This window comes from Dendronephthya gigantea, unplaced genomic scaffold (genome assembly GCF_004324835.1).
Source record: "Dendronephthya gigantea isolate DGI-Jeju-01 unplaced genomic scaffold, DenGig_1.0 000000F, whole genome shotgun sequence".
Taxonomy (NCBI): Eukaryota; Metazoa; Cnidaria; class Anthozoa; order Malacalcyonacea; family Nephtheidae; genus Dendronephthya; species Dendronephthya gigantea.
This window is the reverse complement of record NW_021163010.1, coordinates 7,101,945-7,115,533: the sequence shown is the minus strand read 5'-3', so window position 1 is coordinate 7,115,533 and position 13,589 is coordinate 7,101,945. Positions and strand designations below refer to the sequence as shown.

General features: G+C 38.3%; 2 protein-coding genes across 3 annotated transcripts; both read left to right on the top strand.

The window, feature by feature from the left end:
* The first annotated feature begins 35 nt into the window (after positions 1-35).
* On the top strand, positions 36-9,256 carry LOC114515576. Its single transcript, XM_028534865.1, has 8 exons — positions 36-588; positions 878-1,075; positions 3,760-4,169; positions 4,524-4,931; positions 5,191-5,598; positions 5,859-6,266; positions 6,640-7,682; positions 8,389-9,256. Exons 3-8 carry the CDS (start codon positions 3,762-3,764, stop codon positions 9,065-9,067), a joined length of 3,354 nt encoding a protein of 1,117 aa, XP_028390666.1. The 5' UTR covers positions 36-588; positions 878-1,075; positions 3,760-3,761; the 3' UTR covers positions 9,068-9,256.
* Positions 9,257-9,877: 621 nt separating this feature from the next.
* On the top strand, positions 9,878-13,297 carry LOC114516940. Of its 2 annotated transcripts, XM_028536566.1 has the most exons (6): positions 9,878-10,605; positions 10,984-11,178; positions 11,667-11,789; positions 11,942-12,061; positions 12,235-12,320; positions 12,662-13,297. In XM_028536566.1, the coding sequence occupies exons 1-6, from the start codon at positions 9,888-9,890 to the stop codon at positions 12,878-12,880; spliced, it is 1,461 nt and encodes a 486-aa protein (XP_028392367.1). In that variant the 5' UTR covers positions 9,878-9,887; the 3' UTR covers positions 12,881-13,297. The 2 variants fall into 2 exon arrangements, with proteins under 2 accessions (XP_028392367.1, XP_028392375.1); XM_028536574.1 differs by lacking the exon at positions 11,667-11,789.
* The last annotated feature ends 292 nt before the right edge of the window (positions 13,298-13,589 follow it).

The window sequence follows — 13,589 nt, the reverse complement described above, 5'->3', positions numbered from 1 at the left end:
TGAAAAGTACGATGAGCCTCGTGAGCGTCAAGACTTTTCTGCTGCGACTTCTTTGTCAGAATATGTTTCTGCTCCATAGAAATCAGGGTTTTTTCACACTAAATGACAAACGTGACATTTTTTCGTACAAATATCTCTCAGGATGTTCCCACTGAGTTGTTAGAAAAGTATGCCTGTAAATGAAAATGAAATTTTAGGGGAACAGGCCTCGATTCCAATAAAATCCGTTGGGTATATTTGATTCTATTATATTTAAAAACAATTATACAGAAGATTAGAGCGAGTGATATATAATACCCAATGTATCCTGCACCCGCTGCATGATCCTATGATTCCTATCTATATTCTATCTACTCTATTCCATCCTCATTCTATCTCGATGTAATATATCCCTCCATCGGTCATGAAGCAAACTTCCCAGCCTGTTGGGAGAAGAATTTCTTTCTGACTTATTCTTAGATTAATTATCGTGGATTGCTTGCAGCTAAACGGAGATAACGAAGCGGCTTGATTCTGTCGGTTTCTACCTCAATCATCCATTCCGCGCTACTGCTAGCGTTCCGGTGGTAGAACGATGAGTTGATAAAGGTGGGCTTACTGGGCTATACCTTCCATTCTACCTTACATACCAGACGCAGTTTCTCTATTTTCTAGAAACGCAGTTCCGCGTAACTTGTTTTCTGTACTTTAAGATCTAAAAGGCAAGACTATATTGCTCCGCAGCATTTATGTTATACCGGCTTTATTTCCGAATAACAAACATTATTTTCTAAGATTGATGTTCCCTGCAACTGCATGTTTAAGCCTTTGAGGCTGTTGCACAAGTGGAGCGCGCTGCTTCATCATGACTCAGCATTGTCCGAATTTAATTTTGTAGATATTATAAACTTCAACAAAGCTTGAGAAGAATACCTGTTTTTTCAAGTGGAAGTAATTCCGGTGGTTTCAAGTTTCACAGAAATTAGGAACATATCAGTCTATCAGCTGAGTAACTTCAAAGACTTCAAGAAGTTGTCGAGCTGACGCTTCTCCTAATCGTCCCGAAGATATCGTCCTAAATTAAACGTGTTTTCAGGTAGGTTGCTATTTCGAATATATTTATGTCCATTAACATTGCTTTTCACCGGTAACAGGTTTGCGTGCGAGAACAATTTCTAGTAGGGAAGGTCCACTGGCACTGTGAAGGATTTCATTGTATTTAAATAAAGGCGCTCGCTTTGTATGTGACAGTGTTAATTATTTCACTCATTTTATTCTTTTAAACCATGCATTCGTTTAGTACTTTTTGAGCACGCACATTATTTGCCATTTTTATGATCACATTTTTATGACACAACATTCCACGTAATCGGAGATCATAAAATACAGGTACTAGATCATTTTGCTGATTCATGCTTATCTGGCATTTTGCAACTCTTGTAATTATAAACTGAGGTTGCCATACTGAGCAAAGAGCTCTTGCAACAATTTAATCATTTCAGGGCCTGGGTTTAAATTTTCCTAACAAACTACGTATTAAAGCCCTAACAAAATATCATGTGCAATAGTCAAAATATCAACAAAATATCATGTGAGTGTTGCAAAGTTTAAATTTTATTTTGAACATAGCACCAGAGCAAAAAAATTGTAGTTCATGGCAATTCACAGCTGAATTGTGATTTGTTTACATTTTTCTGATATAACCTAGGAGCTGAAACATGAATTAGCATTTTAAAGCTAAGCTATGAAACCTCATTTGTATTTATTTAATGAGACTGCATTGTGATTCAGATTAGTTAGTCTTTATAGACTTTGAGGTGAAACCTTTTAATTACTGATGTATATATAATGAGGTTGATTACTGATGTACACAATCAGTCATGTTCTATTTAATGCATGTAATAAACAAAACTAAAATTTTTACCTATATTAATCCAATGTGGAGTCTATGAACATGTCCAAACTGTTCACTGATAATCAAATATTAAATTGTAAAAAGCATTTACAGAGAATGTCCAATTCTCAGGACCATTCAAAGTAAATTCTTCAAATATTGAGCACATACTGGATTTTTTCTGAATATTTATGGTTACTATTCATGCTCAAAATATAAGCCCAGTGGTATGCAAAAGTGTGTATATCAATTATAAAAGTTTTCCTAAATCACATGACCCAACCCCCCCCCCTCGTCCCCAATCATGACTTGTTTGCAATGCCCTCACAAAGAGTTTTTGGTCCTATGAACCCTACTCTGCTTATTCCTGTTGTCCATATATTTCCAAATGATACAATTTAAACTAAATCATAAGTCAGGGAATATTGTAAATTATTTGAGATTTGTATCTGAGTTTCAGTGCTTAATAGCTCATGCAAATTAGGGTTTCAGAAGTAAGATATAGTGTATGTACATGCATATCGCCTAACCAAGGGGCTACCTCATTAAAATTACCATTTATAATAGTAGTTATTAAAATAAAGCTTTTCGACTGCATTTTAGCTTTATATTAATTCACAGGCAAAACGGGTATAGAAATAGTAAAATAGTAATAACATGGAATAACTAGTACTCGGACTGGGGTCCAGAGACCAGAGGACTGTTTTTTGCCAGATATGCAGCATATGCAATGTTTTGTTAAGCAGTACGTAATTCGCTTCGTTCGCTTGTACTACCCTAATAATAAAACAATCTGAAAATATGTTGTTCTATGACTCCAGAATTTCCATTGTTTAGTGAAAAAAATTCATCCTACTTTCCGAAAGCTCTTCCGAGAAGATCATAATTTGAATTGAATTGAAGCAAAGTATTTCGATAACAATACACTTAAGTGCAGTGTCCTTGAAATACTCTGAATAACCTGTAATTTATCTATCGTGTAATAAATAAAGCGCCCTTGGTATGAAGATATATTGTCCAGTTTAGATGACGATATCAATATTGTCATTGAATTTCTCTGCCGAGCGACAGTGCATGTCGAAACACGGATTAGTAATGCGCACTTGTATGCATTGGTATAACTTTTTATGGGCCTGCAATGATATTTGAAATATCAAATTTTGCATAACTACAGGCATATAAGAAGACGCGTTTACCGTTTTCCGCGACAATTTGCTTTTCCCACATAATGATCAAAGGATTTTACGAAAGATTCATGTGTATCATGTAAATTTGTGTGGTATTCGGCGGTACGTAGCTATACACCTGTGGGGAGTAAAAATCTTGCTGTCTCACATTGTATTTTCTCTAATCCATGCGCGCAGAAACTCATCGTGTCTCTCCTTTCCTTTTGGGGGAAAAATAACTCACAATCTCGTGTGGTCCGCAAAAGATACGGCCAAAGGGCAAAGAGGTATTAAATACTCTTGTCTGTTTCAGACCAGAAGTTCTTCTAACCTCATACGCCAGCCCGATCCAAGTATTTTATCCTTTATTTACCAGAAATAATTATACTCAATCCTTCTTTCTCATGTTCATCCATTTTACAAGCTAAACTTAAGACAAAACTTAAGACATATACTCATTTGTCAAATATTTTCGACCTTCTCGAATATACTCACGGTAACATTTGACCATGCACATGCAAAATCAAAAAATGTACGCAAATAATGAAGCGATAAACTGGATGAAGACATAGAACTCGTAATGTGAATGGTGTTCGCTATCTCAAAGTATTTTTCTCAGTTTAGCACATTTCAGAGATCAATTTCGTTCGGCGGTCCAAATAGCGAAAAAAATCCAGTAATTACGCGTTATGGTTACCTTAAGTTACCCATTCATTTTAGTCATGAAAGACGAGGACCTTAAAATTGTGCAGACCTCTGACCTCAAACAGAAATGCCCTTCATTTCAAGAAGGCTGCCCATTCGCCAAAGTTGTTGATAAGCAGCTGATGCAAAGTATCGAAAAATGTCCGCAGTTCCAGAACGGGTGTCCTTTTAAAGATGCAAAAAGTCTTGCTGACATTTACGAGGAATTGTCTCATGTGCCACACTCGGCTGGACATGAAAGTGAATTCTCCGGTCAGAAGTTGATTGAGATATTTAAGAAAATGCACGACACTTCTGAGTGCCTGGAAGAAAAGATGGGAGATTGTCCGGTGTTTCATAAAGACGACGGATGTCCATTCAAAAATGTCCGCGATGTAGAAGGCAAGCACTTGGTGGAACCTGTTGAGTCTGTTGCCCATGATCAAGTATGTAATTTATTTTTTTGTCGCAAGAGACCAGTAAATACAATAACTATACAATAATGTCAATATCAAATGTGGTCTAACAGCTTCCTAAAATAGACAAAACACTTCGCGACGTTTTGACCTGAGGGCCTTCGTCAGTAGAGTTATATAGTATGAAAATAGATCTGGGAGAATACAATGTTTTGTATGAAGGCAAAATATGGGGTTTTGTTTCGGCCCTGCGCGGCGGTTATTAAACAAAACAAAGCTCAGCGTTGAAGCCTTAAAGGAAAATCACACCTAATGTAACATTTTTCCAGATTAATCTATTTGATTTTATTTTCTGATAAGTTTGAACCTTTCTTTTACTGTTAGCACGTCATTGAGGAGCTACAAGAGATCGATGCCACGCAGTTACAACAGCATTGTCCTGCATTTAAAGATGGCTGCCCATTCACCAACCTGGAAGACCAAAATATGAAAGATGCCATTGCAAAATGTCCCGAGTTCAAAAACGGTTGCCCATTTAAAGATGCCAAAAGTTTCGCAGAAGTTTACGAGAAGTTATCCCATGTTCCACATTCCGCTGGACATGAAAGCGAATTATCCGGTATAAAGATGATTGAAATGTTTAAGAAAATGCACGACACCTCTGAATGTCTGGAAGAAAAGTTGGGAGACTGCCCCATATTTCACAAAGATCAAGGATGTCCATTCAAGAGTGTCCGAAATGAGGAAGGCAAACATTTAGCGGAACCAGTTCAGTCCGTTGCTCATGAACAGGTACGTAACTTCAAGTCTGCTTTCCACTAGGTGATTAATAAATAGCGAAAAATCGAAAAAATGTTTCTCTAGATAATCAAATTGCCGAATTCATTGTTCACGCAAACAAGTGCACTCGTTAAAAACCCCCGGATAAACTGAGATAAAAGACGCGCTTCTAATCTGCGAGTATAACGGTAATCGTGAGCAAAATAAAGATCGTGATACAGTAGATATGTACTGTATCTCTTGACTGGTTTGCAACTTTCTTTCCTTTTAGCACGTCATTGAGGAGCTACAAGAGATCGATGCCACGCAGTTACAACAGCATTGTCCTGCATTTAAAGATGGCTGCCCATTCACCAACCTGGGAGACCAAAATATGAAAGATGCCATTGCAAAATGTCCCGAGTTCAAAAACGGTTGCCCGTTTAAGGATGCCAAAAGTTTCGCAGACGTTTACGAGAAGTTATCCCATGTTCCACATTCCGCCGGACATGAAAGCGAATTATCCGGTATAAAGATGATTGAAATGTTTAAGAAAATGCACGACACCTCTGAATGTCTGGAAGAAAAGTTGGGAGACTGCCCCATATTTCACAAAGATCAAGGATGTCCATTCAAGAGTGTCCGAAATGAGAAAGGCAAACATTTAGCGGAACCAGTTAAGTCCGTTGCTCATGAACAGGTACGTAACTTCTAGTCTCCTTTCCACTATAGGTGATTTAGCGAAAAATCGAAAAAATGTTTCTCTAGATGATCAAATTGACGAATTCATTGTTCACGCAAACAAGTGCACTCGTTAAAAAACCCCGGATAAACTGAGAAAAAAAGACGCGCTTCTAATCTGCGAGTATAACAGTAATCGTGGGCAAAATAAAGATCGTGATTTGTACAGTAGATATGTACTGTATCTCTTGACTGGTTTGCAACTTTCTTTCCTTTTAGCACGTCATTGAGGAGCTACAAGAGATCGATGCCACGCATTTACAACAGCATTGTCCTGCGTTTAAAGACGGCTGTCCGTTCACCAAACTGGAGGACAAAGAAATAAAAGAAGCTATTGCCAAATGTCCCGATTTTGAAAACGGCTGCCCGTTTAAGGATGCCAAAAATCTCGCAGACATTTACGAGAAATTGACCCATGTTCCACATTCAGCTGGACATGAAAGTGAATTATCTGGTAAAATGATGATTGATATGTTCAAGAAAATTCATGATACTTCGGAATGTCTGGAAGAAAAGTTTGGGGACTGTCCTGTGTTTCACAAAGATCAAGGATGTCCATTCAAGAGTGTCCGCAGTGACGATGGCAAGCATTTGGTGGAACCTGTTGTGTCTGTTTCTCATGATCAGGTATACACCGTTTTCAACTATATAGCATCGATTTTTGAAAATTTCTTTTGAAAAACATCAAATAATTCTATTAAATCTATGGCCTCTTTCCTAAGAATATATAGAGTGTCCAAGGTTTGGGATTCTGGACAGTACTGTATGCCTAATATGCAAAAATAGGTGAAGGCCACAAGAGAATTATTTTGCTGCGTATGACTTGACGAATTCGGTTTCCCTTATGCACGGTTGTATGCAAAACTTGCAGGATATAGAGAATTATAATATCGTTTAATGCAGTCGTTTTCAGGCAGACAAATTTTATATGTTCAAAACTGATGCTGGATCTATATATTTTCTGATTTTTCATGTTTCTACCCTTGTTTCGTTGCTATAGCACGTTATGGAGAAACTTCAAACTGTCGATTCTGTTGACATAAAGCAGAAATGCCCTGCATTTAAGGATGGCTGCCCATTTACAAAGCTAGAAGACAACGATATGAAAGAAGCAATTGAAAAATGCCCGGAGTTCAAAAGCGGTTGTCCGTTTAATAGCGCTAAAAGCCTTGCTGAGGTTTATGAGAAATTGTCCCATGTTCCACATTCCGCTGGTCATGAAAGTGAATTATCTGGTCAGAAGTTGATTGAGCTGTTCAAGAAAATGCACGATACCTCTGAATGTCTAGAAGGAAAATTGGGAGAATGCCCTGTGTTTCATAAAGATGAAGGGTGTCCATTCAAGAGTGTTCGCGATGACAAAGGCAAGCATTTGGTAGAACCAGCTTCGCTTGTCGCTTCTCCCCAAAAGCCGGTACTTTCCTGTCCCACGAAGACGAAAATCATGACAACAGAGGTAGTCAACTTACAAGAAGCTTGTCCTGCATTTCAACCATCCTGCCCTTTCGCCAACGTTGCCACCAATTCGGATGCATTTAAAAATGCTCTGAATTGCCCGAAATTCAAGGACGGTTGTGCTTTCAAAGAGTGCAAAAGCTTAAGTGATATCTATTCCAAGCTTGATGAAATCCCCGAAATTGAAGAGGAGCAGGGAAGTCACGGCGAGGTGCTGGAAAGTCTAAAGATGATTCATGAAGTGTGTGTCGAAATGCAGAAGCAGATCGGCGAATGTCCTGTCTTTAAAACCGATGTTGGTTGTCCGTTCAAGACAGTGTGTAGCGATGGCAAGCTCATGATTGCTAAAATTGAAGAAAATTTAACGAGCAGAGTGATCGTTGAAAGTGCACAGGAAGCAGAACAAGAGATTGGAGCTGAACTGTTGTTGTCTTCATCTGGCATTGTTCTCCATCAAGAATTGACAGAAAATACGAAAAGTATTCACAAGAAGACTGAAACATCACCCTTTGTCAGAGGTTTAATTAAAGGCAAAATCGATCCTGCCGGATATAAATTATATTTATCCAACCTATACTTTATTTACAGGTAGCCAAACTTCGATATTTGCTTTATACTATTAATGTAAGATAATTGTATAGCCTTTAACAAACAACTCAGCCAGTCTAGCCGTACCCCCATAATCGTGAATTTACGCATGCGCAGTATACTTAATGTTTTCCCCCAAAAAAAAGGCTGACATCGCACAATCAGTTATTGAACGTTCCGCTCTTGATTTAACTAGTGCAGTGCATGCACACTTTTAATATAGGTAATCATGCGATAGCGAATACAATTCGGGATTAATAGTATGAGTGATGTTTGAAAATTTTGCCAAATTAGACTCGCCCTTTCTTTGTTTATTATATTAGCTGAAAGCTTTCCGCCATTTTTGGTTTATTTTAGCTAAATCATTAATTGTACTGCAATACAATTAATGAAATAATTGTGCTCCTTACGAACAATCAGCAAGCAGTAATTTTAGTACGCTAATAATAAACTCCGAAATCACATATTTTCCGATATAAGTGCGATGACCCGTGTAATCATCTTTTCCATGCAACTTTGTGAATTTTATAGGCTAGTTTGGCGTTTGAACGCGTATTTTATAGCTACCTTTAATACAGCTTTTTTATTTTTCTAAAATATCCTAACTACGAAATTATAGACTTTCCTGAAAAGAAAATTTATAAATAATTCTTAACATGCACGTAACTATGCAAAACTTAATTTTTTTTCTCTTTAAATTGGCTAGCACTTTGGAGAAGGAGGGAGACAAGCACAAATCTCACCCGAAACTCAAGCCCGTTTACTTCCCAACTGAGCTGAGGAGAACACCGAAGATTGTAGAAGATTTGGAATATTTTTATGGAAGCGACTGGAAAGACGAAATCGAACCGCTGGAGGCAACGAAGCGCTACATGGCGCGACTTCGACAGCTGAGCGAAGAAGACCCAATGTTGTTGGTTGCTCATCAGTATATTCGATTCATGGGCGACCTCTCTGGAGGTCAGGTTTTGAAGAAGATCTTTGTGAAAACGTACAACCTCTTTGACTCCAATGGCATCCAATTCTACGAATTCGATAACATTCCCAAGGTTGGGGAGTTCAAACAGCGGTATCGTCGCGCACTTGATTCGCTGCCGTTGGACAAAGAAGAGGCCGATCGTGTTGTGAACGAGTCCATTAAGGCTTACCATCTCCACATCGAAATGTTTGCTGAGATGGCGGAGCTGTGTGGTATCGAGTCTGACCTTCCAACGAGGATTGAAAGTAAACCCCTGATGAAAAAACCTAGCGCACGACAAACCTTTGAAGAAAATCCGCTTGTGAAGCCGGACCATGCCAGCAATTCATCAAGTGGCGTTCTCTTCATTATTTTGGGGCTGGCCGTGGCCATTTTTGCCATCTTGTATTCCTACTTGCTCTCGTGAACATATAAACGTGCTTAGAAAAACTTTTAGTGAAATAAATCGTGGACCGTTTTCATGTATTGATTATAATTATTTGGGGATTGATATACTGGCTGATCGATTACCTAATTCGATTATACCAAAGTTTGACAACAACTTAGAGTTTTCTTTTTTCTACTTGGAAATTTGAACATAAGTTGATTGATTTAGCGTAAGAATTTAACTATATCTACTATTTTAAAGCTACTTGGAAATTAGTGATTATTAATAAAATTGGTTCACATAAAGAAAATTGTTTATTATAACAACGCGCATGCATGTACATTATGTATGTGAAAAAACGCAACTCGATTCAACCAAAACTAAATCGCAGCATTTTGAGCTTTAACTCAATCATCCTGAATGAAACTAACTCATAATTTTTAGGAAATAAAATTCCACCTAGCAAAAGTCTAAAATCTGCAGAGTTTGTCAATTGAATTAGCTATTTCTCTAATGAAAGCGCAGTTCGTATCTAGTTGAGTCAGGAACCGAACTAAGTTTCGTAGTGAATAATAAAACGGACGAAACGTCCAGTTTTGTTAACGAAATAACTATTAAAACTTAAACTTACTTGTGTTTTATATCTTACATGTTATCCATCCATCGGATGCTGCAAATTTATGCAAATAAATACCTTATTTCGAACTCAGGCTACTCAGCACATACCTGAAATAGCTTTTCAGTTGGGTTTTCCCCCGAACAAAAGACACGTATATGACTAGAATTCATTTTGCAAATAAAATCGTTCTCGCGAACATAAAATCGTTATTTAAACTTCGTAGAGGTAATTGATGCGGGGATGTCCACAGAAAGCGAGGATCGCGTATTACCACCGCCAGAACTCGACTGGATACTTCCAGAAAAGAAGGAAATTGGATCGGAACGTTACGAATGGTTGAGTGATGAGATTCAATCGCGGCTTCCTATTGACATTCTGTTAGTTACTGCAACAGACCACGAATTCAACAGTTGCTACTCGTTTTTGAGACTGAAACCTATTCGTCGAAGTTGGTGCCCTGACATGGGATTGGGATTTGTGGATTTCGGTGAATTCGATGATGGAAATCCGCGAAATACGAATGTGACCGTGGCGCTGATGCGATGCGAAGCCGGACCGCTACCGGCTGTGATTGTTGTCAAAAATGCTACCGAAGTTTTGAAACCCAAAGCTGTGCTTTTCGTCGGAGTGTGTGCCGCCCTCGACCGGGAGAAGGCAAAACTCGGCGACGTGATAATTTCGGCGAAATTGGCGAATCACGCATTTAAGAAAGTCAAGGACGACGGCAAATACGAGCATCGTGGTTTCAAAGAGAACGTCAGCAGGAATATGGCAAAGCTTATTCTGTCTGCAGACCATGGTTGGGAGCCACCTATTAAAAATAAAAGTGGTTTTCATCCCAAAGTAAATAAGAAAGCTGTAATGTTAAGTGGTCCTGAGTTGATTGACTACGACAAAAGACGGTTACAATTGCTGGAAGATTTTCCAGACGCTGATGGTCTCGAAATGGAGGGTGAAGGTAGGTTACTTTGACGTATACGTAATTCTAATACTGAATAATGTGGCAAATCTCTTTTGGGTGACTAAATTCTATATGCATCTTTTTGAGTCACTATTTTCTTTGAGCAACGTTTGCATATTCAAATCGCATTGTGCATGTGAAAAGCGAATATGATCGAGCAGTTTTTTTGAAGAATATAAGAAGCGTACAGTTGTCTAATGACAGCTATTGGCAACGTAAATCGATCCTTTCAACGTATTGTTCTTAATCTTCCATCAGGTGCAAGGACGTATTTTCATTATTCGACAATACCTTGTCCGCATTATTCGACAATTCCTGATCCATAATCTTGCATGTATGCATGCTATTTTTTCTCTTCTGTTTTCTTTAATTTAGGTTTGTTTGCAGCGGCATATGATCTTGGTATAGAGTGGGCTGTTATCAAAGGTGTGTCAGATTTTGCAGATGGGAGTAAAAGAGCTACAGAAGATTGGCAACCATTTTCCAGCACAATGGCTGCGTCTCTGGTTTACAACATGTTCAAGTCCCCTGATGTGACAAGATATTGGCCGCATTATCAAAAGACAGAAGGTATAGGTAACTCTTATTCAGACAGTCTTGATATAGGCCTAATTCGTTTTCAGGTCGTTTGCTACAATTTTTTAAGCAAAACCACGATTCAGTTTACGCTGTAAACGTCCACTGGTAAGAATAAAATTGGGTCAGCTAAGAAGAATAAATTGGGTCAGCTAAGAAGGTGTCGAGTGGCACCAACCGAGTTTTGACTTTCATTGATTACGTGTTTTCTCGCTCCTGTGAAATATCATTCCGTATTACGTCACTGCTATCATTCTGTTAGCTTTCTGGCTGCCTCCTCGTATTGACAATCGGCTTACTTGTTTGGTACGTGCCCTTTTCGAAGTCACTGCCAGATTTTCTTGAAAGGGGCACGTGCATGTAGCCAGCACACGCGATGACAGTTAAGCTCTCTTTTGAGCTTTGTTATGTCATTTACACAACCAACTCAGTCTTGAAGTTATAATTTGATTGATTTTGTTTGTTGCTTCTCTGCCATTCAGTAGCTGTCACTCGGACATCGCTCTCATTCCGTATGCTTTCTGGCTTTCTTCTCGTATTGATAATTGGCCTACTTGCTTGTTACGTGTCATTTTGGAGGCCATTGCCAGATTTTCCTGAAAGGGGTACGTGCATGCATTGTACATTATCAGTACCTGGGAATGCGGTCTGAAGTGACTGCTAGACACGACGGTAGTTGTTATGTCATTTACATAGTCAATTAAGTCAGACTTCAAGTCAGACTTATAATTTTGTTTGTTGCTTCTCTGCCATTTAGCTGTCACTCCGACACCTCTCTCAATCCGTATGGTTGCTGGCTGTCTTCTCGCATTGATAATTGGTTTACTCGTTTTGTATGTGTTCCGTCCGATGCCGCCGCCACATATTCCTGAAAAGAGTACGTCATTACTATTATTTTAAGTGATCAAGGGTGAACATTAGTACCTGGGGTAGAGGTCAAGGCAATTTAATCATTATAATTGGTACTGGTTTATCTTTAAGACCCCGCCAGGTCCATAGGCGTCCTTTCCAATTCGAATATTACAAATTTCACTATAAATTCCTTTATAGTTACATCGCCGCCTGTTCCCACAAATCCACCGTTTACCCCTATTGAACAATTTCTTAGGGGCATTGCTGGTACAAAGGAAGGAAGAGTATGTATATATATAAATTATGGAAGTATTGCCCTGATAGCATGTTATCTGACAGATTTTCACTTCTGAAACTAGTGAATTCTCAGCCCAGTTCCCATTGACTCGTTACCTGTCGTTACCAGGCAATAAGCCACTGGATTATTCCGGGGGTTAATATATTTCTGTGATCAGACAACAGACAAGATTATTTCATATCTACCATATTCTGTGGTAGGTTAATTAGATCAAGGCAAATAGCACCTAACTCCTAAAATCCTTTCAGATATTGTGATTGCGTAATTCTGCATTTTAGCTAATTTGCAAAAAGCCTTCACGAGGGATGTGTTGTTTTTTGTACACAGAGAGAATATAATGGTCGCATGATCGAGTACTCAGTTTCAGGAAGAGTTCATTCATTTGATGAACCTTGGGTGTACGATGGAACAGCAAAAGATGTTGAATCTGGTATATTTGCAAAGAAGAAGCATTTTGAACATGCAGACGAAGCTATTAATGCAGCAATTGAAGAATTAGTCAAAAAGCTTAAGGAACGCAAGATCTTGCAAGATCAATCAACATAAGAAAGTCAATCGAAAATTTTTTATGCTTCACATTCGACTTTCAAACTCGTCCCGACTTTTACAATTTAATTACAATATGAGTATAAATGCAACTGTTTCCCATCAACCTTAATTAAGTTAAAGGTCTATAATGCAGGTAACTATTATTAGGCTACAGGTAACTGTGTTATGATTTTATTAGCTACGATATTTTATTTTTTTTTAAATGACAGTCCATGTAATTGTCCATTTTCATGGCAGCATTTGACACCGATTTGTTCAATGGAAATTCTTGTTACATGTTTTATGACTGATGTAAACTCATGCTTGCCTCAAGAGGCTAAAGCGGACTATACTCGAAAAGGACTGTCGAGGTGAAGTTCGAAAAGATTGTTAAACACCCAGCAATGGTAACTTGTGCAAAATAAGGCCACCGGAACCAGGACAGGGAATCTTAACCTTTTTACCAAGGTTTATCGGTCATTTTAATATCAATTGCTTTATTTCTAGTACTGTATGTCTGTATTATAATATTCCTTTCACTTTTTGGCTAGTTTTTGATGATTCATTTGTACTGAATAGTACTGTACTATTATTACTGAGTTAGATCTGGGATTTATTATTTAGACTAGGCCATCAATTTAAATAAAAATAAGAAAAGGATATAATTATGCACCGGAAAATAACGAGGGGAATTGCGATAGTATAACCGGTAACTAAACTTGCGGAA